Genomic DNA, 18,476 nt, shown 5'->3' on the forward strand with positions numbered 1-18,476 from the left:
CTCCCATGCGGGTGCAGGGCCCAAGCACTTGGGCCATCCTCCACTGCCCTCCCGGGCTACAGCAGAGAGCTGGACTGGAAGAGGAGCAATCGGGACTAGAACCCGGCACCCATATGGGATGCCAGCACCGCAGGCAGAGGATTAACCAAGTGAGCCACGACGCCGGCCCTGAAAACCCAAGTTTTAGCCCAGTGACCTGTTCTTCTTGGCAGGGGAGGCCCACTGCTGGAGCAAAGTCTTGGGGACTGGACTAGAAGGCCACGGCTGAGGTTCAGAAAGGGAACTGAGGGGCTCCCAGGCTGGTAGCACAGCTCAGGCACTCGGACTCTGCTGGCCCCGCGACCTGTGTTGGTGTCAGTGGCATAGCGGTGGCCCTCCACCTGGCAGCCTGGGAGAAGCTGGAGAGGAAACAGGCTGGGGGACAGGCACAGGGGCAGGTGAACCAAAGGCTGAGAGAGGAGGAGACACAGGTGCAGGGAGCAGGGATTGGGTGGAAGCAGGGACTGAGGCAGGAGGGGACCGTTCAGGGCCAAGGCCAAGGGGAGAGGGGCAGGAAAGACTTGGCTCCGGGAAGTTAGCACGGACAGGGGCAGGCCAGAATTCTGGGGCTGGGAGTGATGAGTGGCGAGACTCAAGGGAATCTGTGTGGGCTATGCTCAGTGAAGCTGAACTGAGAGCCAGCAGCGCCCAGACAGAGACCCAAGACCTGAGGCTGCCCAGACGAAGAGGAAAGGTGAGACCAGAGGCCTGTAGAGAGGTAAAGCTCACGGGCGAGGCCAGTGGCAGGGCACCAGGAAGCTCAACTTCAGAGGAGATAGGACTGGGCAGGGCGGCAGGGCTGCAAACACTGCTGGACCCTCCCTCAGGACTGGGCTGGGGCGTGGGAGCTGGAGTGAGTGTGCAGCTGAGAAATGGAGAAGGAACTGGGACCCTCTCAGTTCAAGGAGGTATGGTGCAGGGTGCAGGTATAGGAATTTGCTGTGGGCATTCGGAAGTTCCCTAAGTGCAGAGAAGTCGAGGGGACACATCTGCACTGACCCCTGGTGGCAGGGTTCACTTATATTTGCACCCAGCCCCTCACTCACATTCTTCAGCACCCACTTCCCAGGCACCTGGCTTGAGCATCTTCACCTTCCGATGAGCCCGTGTGGTCTCCCGGGGGAAAGAGCTCCAGGTCTCTGGTGCAACCATCTCCTCATCGGGAACCAGCCTCCAACACCCTGTCTCTCGCAGCACCGCCCCTTGCTCTGTTGTCCCTACCTGTCACGAGCACCCATGTGTGTTCCCTGTGTATCCACAAGGCTTAGGACAGCGAGCAGTGCACCTTGGGTACTCATTCAACTTTTTTTTATTTTATTTTATTTTATTTTATTTTATTTTATTTATTTATTTATTTATTTTTGACAGGTAGAGTGGACAGTGAGAGAGAGACAGAGAGAAAGGTCTTCCTTTTGCCGTTGGTTCACCCTCTAATGGCCGCTGCGGCCGGCCCACCTGGCTGAAGCCAGGAGCCAGGTGCTTCTCTTGGTCTCCCATGTGGGTGCAGGGCCCAAGAACCTGGGCCACAGCAGAGAGCTGGACTGGAAGAGGAGCAACTGGGACAGAATCCGGTGCCCCGACCGGGACTAGAACCTGGTGTGCCGGTGCCACAGGCGGAGTATTAGCCTAGTGAGCCACGGAGCCGGCCACTCAGTCAATTTTTAAATGGTTGAATACATTATCTTTTTTTTTTTTTTTTACAGGCAGAGTGGACAGTGAGAGAGAGAGAGACAGAGAGAAAGGTCTTCCTTTTGCCGTTGGTTCACCCTGCAATGGCCGCCATGGCCGGCTCGCTGCGGCCAGCGCACCACGCTGATCTGAAGGCAGGAGCCAGGTGCTTCTCCTGGTCTCCCATGGGGTGCAGGGCCAAACACTTGGGCCATCCTCCACTGCACTCCCTGGCCACAGCAGAGAGCTGGCCTGGAAGGGGGCAACCGGGACAGAATCCGGCGCCCCGACCGGGACTAGAACCCAGTGTGCCGGCGCTGCAAGTCGGAGGATTAGCCTAGTGAGCCACGGCTCCGTCTTTGAATACATTATTTTTAAAATCCAAAGCTAGATTTTGTTGGACAGATGGCTATCAATTTATTGTTTTTTTAAAGAATGCTCTGAGCTTTGTGGAGTTCACTGATTCTGCCATCTCCACGGTGAACAGTTCCATCTCAAGCAAAGCAAATGAAGTCTTTGTTGACCTAACACAACCTCCTGGAGCCTGCAAGATGGTTCTCGTGCAATGCCAAGACCTGCTCCAACCGTCCCCTGCCACGTATCCCACTGAGCCTGGCTGGAATCCAATGGCATTCACAGCACCCACTCTTTAACCAGCCAGAATCTGCAGAAGGTGGTGGTGCAGCCTCTTCTGCTGGCTAAAAATGAAAGCCAGCACCATTAAGAGAGTTTCCCTCTTTCTCCCTCCTCTAGAAATGTGCCCGCAATGCAACCTTCTGCTGGGCAGGCCCCTAGCACAGCCCATGCCCGTCCTCTGCCAACTGCTGGCCATCGCCAGGGCAGGAGGACCCAACAGGCAGCACCATGCCAATGCTCATTACTGCCACAGTATCACAGTCTTACTCCTATTTTTCTCTACCAATTTCTAGCAAGTGTGGTTCTGCAATTAGCATGAAAAGCCAATTTGTGCTGAAATGAATCAAGGCAATACATACCGCCACCTGGGCAGAGTCGAGGAACTGGAGGCCAAAATAATCTGTTTCCACGAGGTCCAAATGGTACACGATCTGATCGAACAGATCCTGGCCCTTGGCATGTTTCTGGAAGACAAGTGGGTGGACGGAAACTTAGGAGGAGACACCTGGGCAAAACACCTCTCTGTAGCCTGCACACACATAAACAAATATTTTTAAATTTAGCTTTATTGTACATGCAATACAAACCTGTGACTGAGGAAATTCAAATGCCATTTAAGAATACAGACAATACAAAGTTTAAAACCTGGATAACTGCTCTTAACCCCTGCTAGTCCCTCCTCGTGAAAAGAACGACTTTTGGAGGAATGCCTATGAATGATGGGTGAGGTTTACTAAAATCAGACCCTCCTGAAGCAAGGTAGGATGAACCCTGCCCTAGGACAGCAAATCCTAGACTGTTTCTTGAGGCAGGCAGCCTTGGGAACCTGCTCATTCTTTGGGTTTGGCTCTTTCCCTCCAATTTCATGTGACAGGTAGCCAGGACATGGAGCCCCAACCCAAAATCCAGGTCTAATCCAGGGTTTCTGTGTGGTACACACATGGGGCAGGAGCACAGGAAGGGGGTGAGACATACACAGAGTCAAGGCCTGCACCTGCTGCTTATTAGCAGGTGTCACTCCAAGTAGGTCATTCCTCCTTTCGCTCCCACTCCTGCCCCTGTGAAAGGCCCAGCCACACCCACTCACCCCACTGCTTTCTGGGAGGAACAAAGAGGTCCCCCAGGAGAAGCCTCTGCAAAGCCACACGAGTCTCTGACAAAGTGAAAAGCTTCTTAGTATTCACCCAAAAAGAACACAAACATCTCTCTCAGAAAAAAGCCACATCGCTGCAAACACATTCAAATCTAAGTGTCATAACAACAAGGGAAACAAACAGTAACTTCACAGGATGATCCGGAACCAACTCCTTATCACGAAAATTGGCAAACAACAGGCCAGCATGGACCCGCCTTTAACGAAGCAATCAGTATCTGAAGAGCAGAGATGGCAGCAGATATAAATCCTCAACAGGGCCCAAAGACCTAAATGCAAGAGTTAAAACTAGCGGACTTTCAGAACTAAACACAGGCACACCATGATGCTTCCTGACTTTGGACTAGGCAGTGAGCTCTACACATCACACCAAAAACACAAGCAAGAGAAGAAAACCAAAATGTCAAACTCTTATTCGTCAAAGGACACCAGGACAACATACAAAGTACAAAGACAGCTCAGAATGAGAAATATTTTTTTTTTGCAAACGCTGTAACTCACAAAAGTTCCTTATCCAATATATATTAAGACCTACTGCAACTCAGTAATAAAAAGACAAAAACCCAACCAGCATATGGGCAAAGGATATGTACAATTCTCTGTAGATACACAAATGGTCAATAAGCAGGTGAAAAGACGCTCAAGGTCACTAGGGAAATGCAAATCAAAACCACAATCTGATGCCACTCCACCCTCACTTCCATGGCTAGAATAAAAAAGTAACAGATGTCAGAGAAACTATAACCTTCCACCCACTGCTGATGGGAGTGGAAAACTGTGCAACCACTGTGGAAACAATAAAGAATTACCATAAGTCCCAGCAAGCCCACTGCTGGGTATATAAACATGAGAATCAAAACACACATTCATGAGAAACCTTGTAAATGACTATTCATAGCAACTTTATCATATTCAAAAGGTGGAAGCAACCCAAATGCCTTTCAGCTGATGTGTACAGGCTATCCATATCACAGAAGGTTATTTGGCCACAAAAAATGCAGTCCTCATACATGCTAACACACGGCTAGATCTAGAATACACAATGCTTAGGTGGACAGAACCAGTCACCAAGTACCAAGTATATGACACGTCCAGAGTAGGCAAACCAACGCAGACAGAAATTGGGTTAGTGGTTGCTTAGGTCTCCAGGGTTAGAGGGATGCCTGCTAAAGGAAGTTGGTTTTTTTGGGGGTGTGGGGGGAGTGGAAACAATGAAATGTCCTAAAACTGACTGCAGCAACAGATGGACAACTCTGTGATAGTTATCACTGATTTGAGAGGCAGAGAGAGAGAGGGTTCCCATCAGCTGGTTCACTTCCCCAAATGCCCATAACATCCCACAGGCTGAACAAGGGAGCCAGGAACTCAATCCAAATCTCGCATATGGGTGCCAGGATCCCTATTACTTGAGCCATCAGCAGTGCCTCCCGGGGTCTACCTTGGCAGAAAGCTGGAGTCAAGAGCCAGAGCCGGGTACTGAACTGAGGCACGCTGTATGATGTGGGATGCGAGTGTCTTAACTGCTGGATCCAAGGCTGCCCTGACTTATACACTTTCGATGGATGAGCTGCAGGATCATGAATCTTAACAAAGCTATTAAAAATTAGTAGGTGTGGGGCCAGCACCCTGGCACAGTAGGTTAATCTTCCACCTGCAGCACTGGCATCCCATACGGGCAGCAGTTCATGTCCTGGCTGCTCCTCTTTCGATTCAGCTCTCTGCTATGGCCTGGGAAAGCAGTGGAAAAAGGCCCAAATGCTTGGGTCCCTGCACCCATGTGGGAGACCCAGAAGAAGATTTTGGCTCCTGGCTTCGGACTCAGCTCCGTCTGTTGCGGCCATTTTGGGGAATGAACCAGCGGATGGAAGACTTTTCTCTCTGTCTCACCCTCTCACTGTCTGTAACTTTACCTCTCAAATAAATAAATAAATTCTTTAAAATAATTCATAGATAGGTATAGTTTTTCTTTCACTGAAGTATTACAACAAACACACAAAGAGTAGGACAATGACAGTATCAACATTTTGCAACCCCTAATGACTCTGGTAGTCTCTAAGCCTTGGGCCCCAGTGGCTAACATCACAACAGGAGACAACCAGCTATTGTGCACCTGCCGAGAGAGAACACACATACCACCCAAGTTCCAGCTTGCTCCCCACGCCTCTCGCACCACAAGATCCAGCCTGTGGAAACCTCCAGCAACTCCCCAGGGCAAAGATCCAGTTTCTTTCTTTAACAAACAGAATATAGGGAGGAGAAGAGGCCACACCTACAGATTAAACATTTAAAAAAAAATTCTTTTTCAAAGGAAACTAAACTGCTGTTGTGTAGGGAGGCACACATGGGTGACAAAAGAGTCAGGAAGTAAGGAAGAGAAAGCAGGGGGACACTGCTCTTGGGAGGAGGACACGGGGAGGACTTCCCGGCCGGCCGGCAGTGTCCTGTCTTGACTTGTGCAGTGGAATACAGTGACTGCTTTCTAGCAATTCTGTGTGACACATGAGAGTGACAACAAAAGTAAAAACAAAAATCAAAACTATATCTGTGCATCCCTCACAGGCTTCCTGGAGAAGATTCCTCTTTATTTTATTTATTTATTTATTTATTTTTGACAGGCAGAGTGGACAGTGAGAGAGAGAGACAGAGAAAGGTCTTCCTTTCGCCGTTGGTTCACCCTCCAATGGCCGCCGCAGCCGGCGTGCTGCGGCTGGCGCATCGCGCTGATCCGAAGCCAGGAGCCAGGTGCTTCTCCTGGTCTCCCATGCGGGTGCAGGGCCCAAGCACTTGGGCCATCCTCCACTGCACTCCCTGGCCACAGCAGAGAGCTGGCCTGGAAGAGGAGCAACCGGGACAGAATCCGGTGCCCCGTCTGGGACTAGAACCCGGTGTGCCGGCACCGCAAGGCAGAGGATTAGCCTAGTGAGCCGCGGCGCCAGCCGAAGATTCCTCTTTTAAAAAGTACATTTATTTATTTATTAGAAAGGCAAAGTGACAGAGACAGAAAGAGAGGTCTTTAATTTACTGGGTCACTCCTCAAATGGCAGCAACAGCCAGGTTTGGGCCAGGCTGATGCCAGGAGCCACAAACTCCAGGCTTCTCATGTGACTGGCAGGGGCCTAAGCACTTGAGCCATTTTCCAGTGCCTTCTCAGGTGCATTAGCAGGGAGCAATCACGGAAGTAGAGCAGCCGGGATGTGTTCTGGCGCTCATATGGGATGCAGGCATTGCAGGCTGCGGCTTTACGCACTATGCCACAGCTGGAAATACTCCTCCTAAAGCAGTAATTCAATAGAAGCAGAGGGCTGGGTGTGCAGTGAGGGTCTCTACAGCACAGTTGGAGAAATAAAGAGGCAGGGAAATGGAAGAGCCCGCCTCCAGCCACAGGCAGCCAGAACCACATCAACGGTTCAGATGACTGTTCAACCATGAGGGAAGGTAATGACGAAAATGAGACCAAGGGGTATTTCTTTGACAATACTGGGTAAACAGGCTATAAAGGAGTAGGTCAGCCGTGACAGCACCTCCATGAAAACACACATGCACCATATATGTGGGCTGCTTGATAAAAACAGGACATTTGCTAAAGAGCAAATAGTTGCATTGGAACAGGAAAACTAATGGGGATGGTTTTCTTCCACAACGATCTTCAGGCAGATGTCACAGAACAAGTTCAGTTGTTTTTTTTTTTTTTTTTTTTTTTTTAATCACCATTCTGGCACCCTTCCTCTGCATGTATTCTTCCCGCTCCTCCCCCGCACTGCAGCCCTGTGTCACTCCATTCTCATAGCACCATGGTTTCATTAGTGAGTTTCCTAGTGGGCCAGAGCTAGTTAAGCGAGGTATCAGCAGCAGGATGCGGCAGGAAGAATTGGGCTGGGAAGAAGCAAACACCTGTGCTCCAGTCCCAGATGGAGCTCTAACGGTGACCTTGGGCAACTCATAATTCTCCAAAATTCCTGTCACCACCTTGGATTTGCGTCTCCAGCTGCCAATCTGCCCTGGGGCCCTGAATACACAGGGCCACCAAAACTCCACAGCCCTAGCATGCCCTGCTTCCCACCTGTGTCTCTCTGCATGGGTTCTGGACTTACCGTCCAGGGGGTCATCTCCTCTCTCACAGAACAGTAAGTGCAAAGTCAACCGTTCCACCTGCGTAAAGGAAGGGGGCCCAGCCTTAAGCGTCCATCTAGGTCCCTTCAAGTCTTACTTTCCTCGTGTCTTTTGAAAATGATTTTTACAGAAGGAGTGCAGGTGGAAGAGAGGACCTTTCCCCAGGCAGCAAGTTCCTTCTGCCATGCCAGACCCTCACTCAGAGGGGCTCAGAGGTGGGTGGCAGGAGGCAGGGTCTGGGGTGGGGGCAGGAAACAGCGTCTTTACTCACTGTTAGCATTTTTACACATCTGTGACCTCTCTCTCTCTCTCTCTCTCACACACACACACACACACACACACCCCACAGCTAAGTACTAAGTAAGGTCTTTTATTTATTATCATTTTATTTGAAAGGGGGAGTGGGAGGGGGAGAGGGAAAGGGAGGGGGAGAGGGAGGGGGAGAGGGAGGGGGAGAGGGAGGGGGAGAGGGAGGGGGAGAAGACAGAGAAAGAGCACCTGCTGGCTCACTCCCAAATGCTCCAACAGCTGGAACTGGGTCAGGCCAAAGCTGGGATGCTAGATCTCAATCAGGGTTTCCCACATAGGTGGCAGAGACCCAATTACTTAATTATTTGAGCCATCACTGCTGTCTCCCAAGATGCACATAAGCAGGAAGCCAGACTCAGAAAAACCAGGACTTGAATGCAAGCATTCCGATACGGGACGCAGGATCCTACGTGGTGTCTCAACCCCTGCACCCCATGCCTGCCTCTTCAAAGAGCCTCTTCAGCTCCAGTAGCTACAATACAGGTGGATCTTCAAAAAGAAAATGCATGTTATGGAAAAAAAGTGATGCATGGATTTCCATTTTTTTGCATCAAAATAAACACATCTGGCCGGCGCCATGGCTCACTAGGCTAATCCTCCGCCTTGCAGCGCCGGCACACCGGGTTCTAGTCCCGGTCGGGGCGCCGGATTCTGTCCCGGTTGCCCCTCTTCCAGGCCAGCTCTCTGCTGTGGCCCGGGAAGGCAGTGGAGGATGGCCCAAGTGCTTGGGCCCTGCACCCCATGGGAGACCAGGACCAGGAGAAGCACCTGGCTCCTGCCTTCGGATCAGCGCAGTGCACCGGCCGCAGCGTGCCAGCCGCGGCGACCATTGAAGGGTGAACCAACGGCAAAAGGAAGACCTTTCTCTCTGTCTCTCTCTCTCACTGTCCACTCTGCCTGTCAAAAAAAATAAAAAATAAATAAAATAAATAAAAAATAAATAAAAAAATAAACATATCTTTTAATTCCACTTTTCTACACACTTTTTGTAACCCTTGTATGAAGGCTACAATGTTCATAACAGAGGCCCCCTGGGTAACTTTGTAGGATGAAGACGGGAGGTTCAAGGCCTCCACTCTCATCCCTCCCGTCTTGGGAGGTTCAAGGCCTCCACTCTCATCCCTCCCTGCAGTGTCCACTCTCAAAACTACGAAGGCTCCAGGCTGAGTTCCTTAGTTCACCTGCACTGGACACCGACCTGGGGCATCTCTAGATGCCCACAGACTGTCATTCCCTCCTTCAGGACCCAGGGAAGTTAAGTTCTCCCTCCTCTGCTCTCACAGGCAGTCACACGCCTTTGTTATATGCACAATAAGGTCTTCTACTGCAGCTGCTGGTGCTCCTATCTTATTCCCGCTTCCCACTCAGCACTGCTGGAGGACAGGGCCTAGCTCAATTCACCTGCATACCTGCCTCTCCTACCCCCATCCCCAAAGCCTCGGGCCTGGCTGGCATGCAACAGGAGCTCCAGAGGTGACTGTTTGCTGCACAAATGGATGGATACATGGACAGACAGATGGATGCACACATAGCAAGGGGATTTGTGGTGGGGTCTGGGGCCAAAAAAGCTATTTTCTGGATGGGCCATGATAAAGCCCCGACTGCAGACTCGTGATACGTCACAAGCAGCAGGCCTAAATATGAGAATATGCTCATTAAAATCTTTTTGAATTAAATATTCCATGAACAAGCACCAAGGGAGCCATACTGTACTTTCAAGGCCATTTACCTAAACACAGTTTTGTTGCTATAATGTGAAGTGCTGTCTAGTGGTTGCAACAGGAGTTGAGTCAACGTGACAGGAATGGAAAGCCACTCTTTGTTGCCTTCTTACTAATGACATCGCCTCCTCTGTGACACATTCATTCACTCACTCACTCATTCGTCTGACAAGTATTTGCTAACCTGTCCTCCAGTGCCAGTCAGCATGGTTGGTGCTGGGGCTACAGCTGGGGTTATAAAGCCTGGGGAGGGGGGCTTTCTTCTCCTGGTAGGAAGCTCTCAGTGAACATGCACTTCTTCCGGAGCCAAGTTGTCCAAAATAGCTTGAGACTCAAGCCCACAGGTAGCAATGTCACTTTGTATCTCCTTGTCTTCTTCTTCTTTTTTTTAATGTTTTATTTATTTACTTGAAAGCATAGCTACACAAAGAGAGAGACAGAGATCTTCCATCTGCTGGTTCACTCCCCTAATGGAACAACAGCTGAGGCTGAAGCCAAGATCCTCGAACTCCATCAGGTTTCTCACATGGGTGGCAGGGGCCCACGCACCTGGGTCATCTTCTGCTACCTTCCCAGGCACATTATCAGGGAGCTGGATTGGAAGCGGAGCAGCCAGAACATGAACTGGTGCCCATATGGGATGCTGGTGTCGCAGGCAATGGCTTAAACCACTGTGGCACAATGCCGCCACCTCCCTCCCTCCTCCCCACCTTCTTAAGCAGAGTATACCAGATACAAAACCTTTCTAAGCCAGGATTGCCATTCTGGAATCTCTGTCCAGACGTGTACAGTGGGCTGTCCCCAGGCACAGCAGGCTCTAGAGCACTCTCCCCTTGAGTTCTGGCATCAGTGTTTCCTAACTTTCCACCTCATTGCCATACCTCACTTTCCACAAAGCCCAGCAACCAGCGGCAGCTCCTTCTTATCTGACATGAGCTGAAAATAGCCAAGCTTGTTAAAACCACGTGTACAGTAAGAGCACACAGTGACCAACAAAAGGCTGGAGGCTGGCTGGCAGGCAGCAAGCAGGGAAAGGCATGGACGTCGTGCTAGCTCTGCTGACCGGCAGTCTGTGGTTCCCATTTTGCTCATTCATGGGTTCCCTATTAGGCTCCCAATAAAGGGACACTGCTGGACAGCTGATGTCTTAACTGCATCCCGGAATACAAGAGCTATCCTGATCTTCTTAGGTAAGATGTTGCTGACAACATCCTACTGCAACCTGACCCAAGAGCAAAGCTAAGGATGGAAGCCAATCTGTCCAAATCTCATTCAGTCTCAAGAGCACCAATGGACAGGCACCCCCAGTAGGCTGGAAAGCAGGAATCAGCTGTGTGAGTGCCCAGTGAGTGTCTCCATCCTGTTGTGAACTAAGCTGCAAAGGCTCATATCTGAGCAGCAACAGAGGATTCAGGAGCCACCTCCTCCATCCACCTCCTCCATCCATCCTCCATCAGACAGCCATCCGTCCGATGTCATGTCCCCCTGTGCCTATCTTCAGAAAGGCCTGCCCTTCCACCTCCACCATGGCTCAAGCCACACCACATCGTACCAGCAACAGCCCCAAGTGATCCTGCTACCTCCAGTGTCTCCCTCCAAATACCCAGCCTCCCTGTGTTTGCCATGACACAATACAGCCTCATCTCAGTCACTTCTCTGCTCAAAAGCCACCACCAGGGAACACAGGGCAAGGACTTCATCTCATGTGGGGACTCCACACAATCAGCACTGCCCAATCTAATGCAAGTTTTCTCTTCTCCTCTCTCCCAGACCCTACAAACACCTGCAGCTCCAAGCTATGAGACACACTGAACTCCAAATGGAGCGTCCACTCCAACCCACACAGTAGGTTCCCTCTCCACGGCCTGCAGTACATCCTTCCTTTGCCAAGATGTCCTCCATACCCCCACCCTCACGGCAAGTCAATCTCCAGGGCCAGTTACGGACAACAATCCTCAGGACTCAACTTCTGGTTGGTGGCACCCTTATTCACACTCGTTCTCTGCTCTCTGACATTTGGAGACTTAACAAACATAAACACCAACAGCATTAGGAGAATCGTCTGTTCCTACAACAATCCTCAAACGATCCACTTTTCAGAAGTCTGATCTGCCTGGCCCAGTTCCGCTGAGGATTCTCTACAGCTGGCCGACTGGGGTGCAGAACCCTGGTGCCACCACTGTCTCCTCTGGATTCCTTGTCTGTTCTAAGGGACAGTAGGACACTGGTGTCTAGGAAACCCTACCTCCCCAGGGCCTACCTTTACAGCTGATGAACACGCTATGCCTTTTATACACAAAATGCTAACAAGTTCTGGATCTTATGCGCGGGTTAAAAACAATCCAAATAATTGTAGTGATGGTTCCCAAAACTAAGTACAGGTTTTTGTATTTGTTCCAACTAAATATCACCTTATTTAAATTGGCCTATGATCTACCCTGCCAAGACTATTACAAGAGTATTTCAAAACGTTCATGGAACATGGAATTAAAAGATAATTTTTGGGGCTGACGCTGGGGCATATTAAGCTGCTGCCTGTGGTACTGGCATTCCATATGGGCACTGGTTCAAGTCTCAGCTGCTCTACTTCCGATCCAGCTCCCTGCTACTGTGCCTGGGAAAGCAGTGGAGGATGCTGCAAGTGCTTGGGTGCCTGCACCCACATGGGAGACCTGGCTCCTGGCTTCAGATCAGCCCAGCTCCAGCCATTGTAGCTCTTTGGGGAGTGAACCAGCAGATAGAAGAAGATCTCTTTGTTTCTGCCTCTCTCTCTGTCTCTCTCTCTCTGTAACTCTGCCTTTCAAATACAAATTAATCTTTTTTTAAAAAAGATAATTTTGGTGCAAAACATGTGGAATCTATGCATATGGAGGGGTCTTCAAAAGTTTGTGGAAAATGCATAAAATGAAAGAAGCTTGTACAGATTCCCAAAAGTTTTGCATCAAAATAACATCTTTCAATTCCATTTTTCACAAAATGCCCTTCTTTGTTATTTTATGCATCAGTTACTGATGCCCGTTTTATAACGTGGGTAATTTGGTGAGCAAGCCCGGGGTGAGGAGAGCTAACGTGGGTCGTACCTTTGCTCAGTTCTACAGGATCACACCAGACGTCCCTGTCAGGTGGTGGCTTCACACCCAGTTATGAGTTCACACAACTGCACCACCCAGGTCGGAAACACAGGTCTACCACTTTCTCTAGCAATGTGACCATGACCTCAGGCACCCAGGGTCTCAACTTCTTCACACTGGAAGTGTTCTCATCTGTCATATCAACCTTGCTAAATCACTGTATTAATAAAAATAAGAAAGCAAATGAGTGTGAAGGTATACTGTGGTGTTCCATACAAAGGTTATTATTACTTTCATCCAAACCTTATTTCTCCCTCTTGTTCACACAACACAATGTTCATTTTGTCATATATTTAATTAAAAAAAATCAAGGCCAGTATTGTAGCATAGTAGATAAAACTTCTGTCTGCAATACTGGCATCCCACGTGGGCACCAGCTCAAGTCCCAGCTGCTCCATTTCTGATCTAGCTCCCTGCTAATGCACCTGGGAAAAGCAGTGAAAGATGATGAAGAAGCTCCTGGCTCCCAGCTTTGGCCATTGCAGCCATACGGAGAGTGAATCAGCAAATAGAAGATCTCTTTCCCTCCTTCCCTCCATCCTCCCTTCCTCCCTCCATCTTCTCTCCCTCTCTCCCTCTCCCTCTCTCTTTCCCTCCCTCTAACTCTGACTTTCAAACAAATAAATAAATCTTTTTTAAAAAAATCAAGGAGGGTGGTCATTTGGCCTAGCAGCCAAGATGCTAGTTAAGACAACATATGGTATCTCATATGGCAGTGCCTAGGTTCCAGTCCAAGCTCTGCACCTGACTCTAGTTTCCTTTTTTTTTTTTTTTTAATTTGACAGGTAGAGTTATAGACAGTGAGAGAGACAGAGAGAAAGGCCTTCCTTCCATTGGTTCACTCCCCAAATGGCTGCCACAGCTGGCACGCTGCGCCGATCCGAAGCCAGGAGCCAGGTACTTCCTCCTGGTCTCCCATGTGGGTGCAGGGGCCCAGGCACTTGGGCCATCCTCCACTGCCCTCCAGGGCCACAGCAGAGAGCTGGACTGGAAGAGGAGCAGCTGGGACCAGAACCCGGCGCCCACATGGGATGCCAGCGCCGCAGGCAGAGGATTAGCCAAGTGAGCCACATCGCCAGCCCCACCTGACTCTAGTTTCTTGCTTCTGTGTACCCTGGGAGGCAGTAGACGAAGGCTTAAGTACTGGGTTCCTGCCGCTTATGTGGAAGGCTTGGGTTGAATTCCCACATGCTGGCCTCAGCTCCTGGCCACTGCAGGCATTTGGGGAGTGAGACAGCAAATAGAAATTCTGTCTGTGTCTGTCTCTCAAAAAATGAAAGAAAGGGGTGGGGGAAGAAGGAAGAGGGAGAGACAGAGAGAGAGAAATGAAAACAGACAAGGCAGTTATTTAAGGCTTTTTAAAATTAATTTATTTATTTGAAAGAGTTATACAGAGAGAGGGAGAGAGAGAGAGAAAGAAAGAGAGAGAGAGAGATCTTCCATCCACTGGTTCATTCCCCAAATGACCGCGACGGCCAGAGTTGAGCTGATCCGAAGCCAGGAGCCAGGAGCTTCTTTTGGGTCTCCCACATGGGTGCAGGGGCCCAAGGACTTGGGCCATCTTCTACTGCTTTCCCAGGCCATAGCAGAGATCTGGATGGGAAGTGGAGCAGCTGGGACTCGAACTGGTGCCTATATGGGATGCCGGCACTGCAGGTGGTAGCTTTGTTCGCTACGCCACAGCGCCAGCCCAAGGCAGTTATTTAAAAAGAAAAATCAAGGTACATGAGGTCTAGTAGTCCCGTTTAAAGAAAAACAGGTTTGTGTAGTTTGGGGATTTTTGTAAACCCACAATGATCCCTAGAAAGCTCTGCCTTCCTTTCCGAGTCTGTAAATGCCCTGGTTGGTGGTGTCCAGCTGGGACGTCAGTGAGCATTTCCCAGAAGGCACTTGCCTCAAGGCGGGTTTCAGCTTTTGTAGTAAGTGCTAATTTCATAGTTCGTTTCCAGTTCTGCCCACTCCACCCCTTCTCGATAACTTGACAATTTTCTATGAACCTTCGTAGGAAACTAACCCCTCCCCACACCCTGCCCCAACACACACACACACACACACACACACACAGTCTCCAAGTCACCTAGGTGGTCTGTGTCCACACCGGCCCCCACTGCCAAGTCATCATAAAAAAAAAAAAAAAATCAACTGCCTGCTCCAGGACATAGTAAACTCAAATACCTGAAATTAACAAGCAAGTTGCCTCACGTTCCTCTTATCACGAATAAGAAATCCATCTCGGACATCAGCACGATCTGGTGACTCCGAACTGGACACCAGTGATGCCAAGACCATGCAGGAGTGTCCAGAGGCTGCGGGCTGGGCACTGGAGTGTCCAGGGTCTAAATTCCACCTCTGGGCTGAAGGGCTGCTTCAATGTTGATAAAGCTCTGTGGCCCCAGGAAGTTACAGCATCAAGCTCCTACTGCTTCTAAGTAGCAGAGTGAGGATCAAACTCAGCTATCTTTCTTCTGGGGCCAGAATTCCATCTCATCCCATTGCTTCTCCAACCATCCCATGCACCTCTCTACCTCTTAGCACATACAACGTGCCCGCAACAAGAACAACTCTTCAGCCCGGCTCAGCACTCAACTGCCCAGAGCCGCCTGCATGCACAGCTGTGGTGTTGGCTGGGGCACAAGACACAGGGACCAACATGGTAGGGAGGTGATTCTCAATGCTGTTTGCAGCAGAGTGGAAAGCAGATTATTGGCTCTATTTGCTCATCAACTAACATCAGCCAAGGCACTGTAGTGATGGGGAGGGGTACTTCAACACTCTGGGAAGAACCTGGAAATGTGATGCTGGGAAAACACAACACACAGGGAAAGGGGGTGTGGCTGGTCAGTTCCACGAGCCACCGGGGTCCTCTGGTGCTGTGAGAGGTCTGGGCAGACCAACTCTAGCCGTAACGCCCACGACAGAACCGTAGCCACACTACACGCTACCGGAGAGATGGGTATGTGACACCAAACCTGTGTTACACTATCGATCAATTATTGATCAGCCTCTGTTCAGCTGATAAACATCTTCAGGCCAAGCTGTATTTAGATCTCAATAGGGACAGAAAGTCCTCATTTGTTCTTCCCCCAGCAGAGGGCTGCTGCGAGGACGGCATGGCTCTGCTGGCTACCTTCTTTCGGTCAATGTGGAATACTTAACGTCAGATGGCCACGTCAATTTCCTCTTCTTAATGTGTACTTATTTGAGAGAGAGAAAGAGAGAATCTCTTCCATTTGCTGGTTCATTCTCCCAGTCCTAAATACCTGCAACAGCTGGGCCAGGCTAAAGCCAGGAGCCTGGAGCTCCATTTGGGTCTCCCACACTGGTGACAGGATCCAAGTATTTGAACCATCATCTGCTGCCTCCCAGGATACACATTAGCAGGAAGACAGATCAGAAGCACAGTAGCTGGTAACTCAAATCAGCACTCTGATATGCCTCCCAAGTGACAGCTTAACCCACTGCACCACAACACCTGTCCATGACCTCACTTTCTGTCCAAATATGCCTAAAGCAAGTGATTTAATAGGCAGCAATAAGCAAAGCATTTCCCATTTATTCTTCAGAGGCTGACGGAAGTCAAGGACACCCAAATCTACTTGATTCCAGCTGTTCCGAGAACTGGTTTCCCCCAACACTTCAACTCACTTGCCACTGTCAACAAGGAACATCAGGACAGCACAGGTCAAATGCTCTTCAATCGACATTAACAAAATATCAGGCAGCCCTCCTACCGTAAAGGTCCCCTAGACAAAGCCTCTTCAAGTTCTGGAGTGGGTGTCGCTCTTTTATCAGGCAAGCTGAGTCAGGTAAACCTGTCACCGTGCTCCTGCCCACCTACATCCACTCCAATCCCTAGTGAATGGCAACAGGGGGCAGGAGATGTCCTGAACGACCTCTGAGGCAAGTGCCTTCCACCCGGCGACTTCCACCTGACAGCGAAAGACAAGCAAGGATGTGGGGACCTAGGTACCCAAAACCCTGATTTCAGCGCTAATCTTTCAAACTGTGGTGCTTACACACAGAGCCACAAATCCTCTGATGTTCCTCCTTCAGAGCAAGGGTCTTTGTCCTCCCCCTGAATCTGGAAGAGCCTGACAAATATGGTATCAGTGACATTTCCTGATTTCCAAGTTGAAGTGAAAGTTCTTTCAGGATGCATGCTCTGGGAAAGGAGCCACACGTCAGGTAAAAAGCCCAACTGCCCCGAGCCTGCCGTGCCCAAGTCCATGTTCCCGTCAACTGTCCCAGCTGACCCACCTTCCAGCCATCCCTGTCAAGGCACCAGACATGTGAGTGCAGCCAGCTCTGACCCTCCACACCAGCCCATCTTCCAACTGAGCACCCTGAGTGACCCTGACTGATGGCCCGAGGAGCAGAAGAAATCTCCCAGTTAAGCCTTGCCCAAGTTCTTGACCAACAGAACCCCTGAGCTACGATGAATGTGACTGGTCTAAACCATTAAGCACTGGGGGACTTTGTTGTGCAAAAAGAGATAACCGGAATGAAAACCATGCATGTGAGTATACCCAGATCCAGAGGGCATTAAAGAATCACTGTTCATTTCGTTAAGTATGAAAATGGTATTGTGGCTACAGGTGTGTGTGTTATTAGAGAGATGTCTTTAAGTATTATCAGGTTAAGTAATTATTCAAAATGCAACAGAAGAGGAGGGCACTATGGCACAGCAGGTTAGTTGCCACCTGGGCTGCCTGCATTCCATATTGGAGTGCCGGGGTTCAGGTCCAGCATCCATTTCTAATCCAGCTTCCTGGTAAGGTGTACCATGGGAGGCAGCACATGATGACTCAAGTACCTGTGGTTCAGGTGGAGACCTACACAGAGTTCCTGGCTCCAGGCTTCAGCCTGGCCCAGGCCCAGCTGTTGTGGGCATTTGGAGAATGAACCAACAAACGGAAGGTCTCTTTCTCCCCTCCTCCTCCTACGCTTCTAGTATTCTGCCTTTCAAATAAATAAACTTAGGAAATAATAATAAATGGGTGCTGTGCATTTGAGAATTTCAGCATACTCTCTTCACTCTGTGTATTCATGATTTCCACAGTAAAACAAAACCTCACAACGAGCAAAGGAGTTGGGGACTGGCGGATTTCAGCACAGCATGGCCTGAGCCACGCTTTGGAGAATCCAGACTACTTACTGGCTGGGAGGAGGAATCCTGCATGCACAGAGAAAATGGAAGTGCTGTGGATCCAGACAGGGAAAATCATTCCACACCATTAACAATTAATTTTCTTCCATGTCATTAAAACAAAATATGATACACAGACCTCTGTTTGAACCAACTCAGCAACTGCCTGTCAGGTCCCCACTCTGCTGTCCACCCGCAGTCCTCGATGCAGCTCATAAAGGGACTACACAACTGTACTTCTACCTAATTTCACAAATGACACCCTTTCACAGTAAGAAACAAACTGCATGGAGCAATAAGAGCAGTGCTGGACACCAACATCAATTTTCTACTGGATCTAATTTGTATCCTTAGACTGTTTCTGAGGGATACAGGATTGATTCTTTTAAATTCTATTTGGTGATTTGAAAAAGGAGACAGAGAGATCCCACCTGCTGATTCACTCCCCAAATATCAACAAGGGTTAGGGCTAGGCCAGACAGAAACCAAGGGCAGAGAACTCAATTTGGGTCTCCCATATGGGTGACAGGGACCCAACTACTAGAACTGGGAGCAAAGCCATA

The 18,476-nt window shown here is 49.6% G+C and overlaps 1 protein-coding gene across 7 annotated transcripts in view; it reads right to left on the reverse strand.

Annotated features, from left to right (window-relative positions):
• EPB41L4B (erythrocyte membrane protein band 4.1 like 4B) overlaps positions 1 to 18,476 on the reverse strand; it is a 150,438-nt gene that overhangs the window by 106,979 nt on the left and 24,983 nt on the right. For all 7 annotated transcript variants that reach the window (XM_017346908.3, XM_051843327.2, XM_051843348.2 and 4 more), the window contains exon 2: positions 2,703 to 2,807. In XM_017346908.3, coding sequence (XP_017202397.3) covers positions 2,703 to 2,807 — 105 coding nt within the window. The remainder of the gene's footprint in view (positions 1 to 2,702; positions 2,808 to 18,476) is intronic.

Source organism: Oryctolagus cuniculus, chromosome 1 (genome assembly GCF_964237555.1).
Source record: "Oryctolagus cuniculus chromosome 1, mOryCun1.1, whole genome shotgun sequence".
Lineage (NCBI taxonomy): Eukaryota > Metazoa > Chordata > Mammalia > Lagomorpha > Leporidae > Oryctolagus > Oryctolagus cuniculus.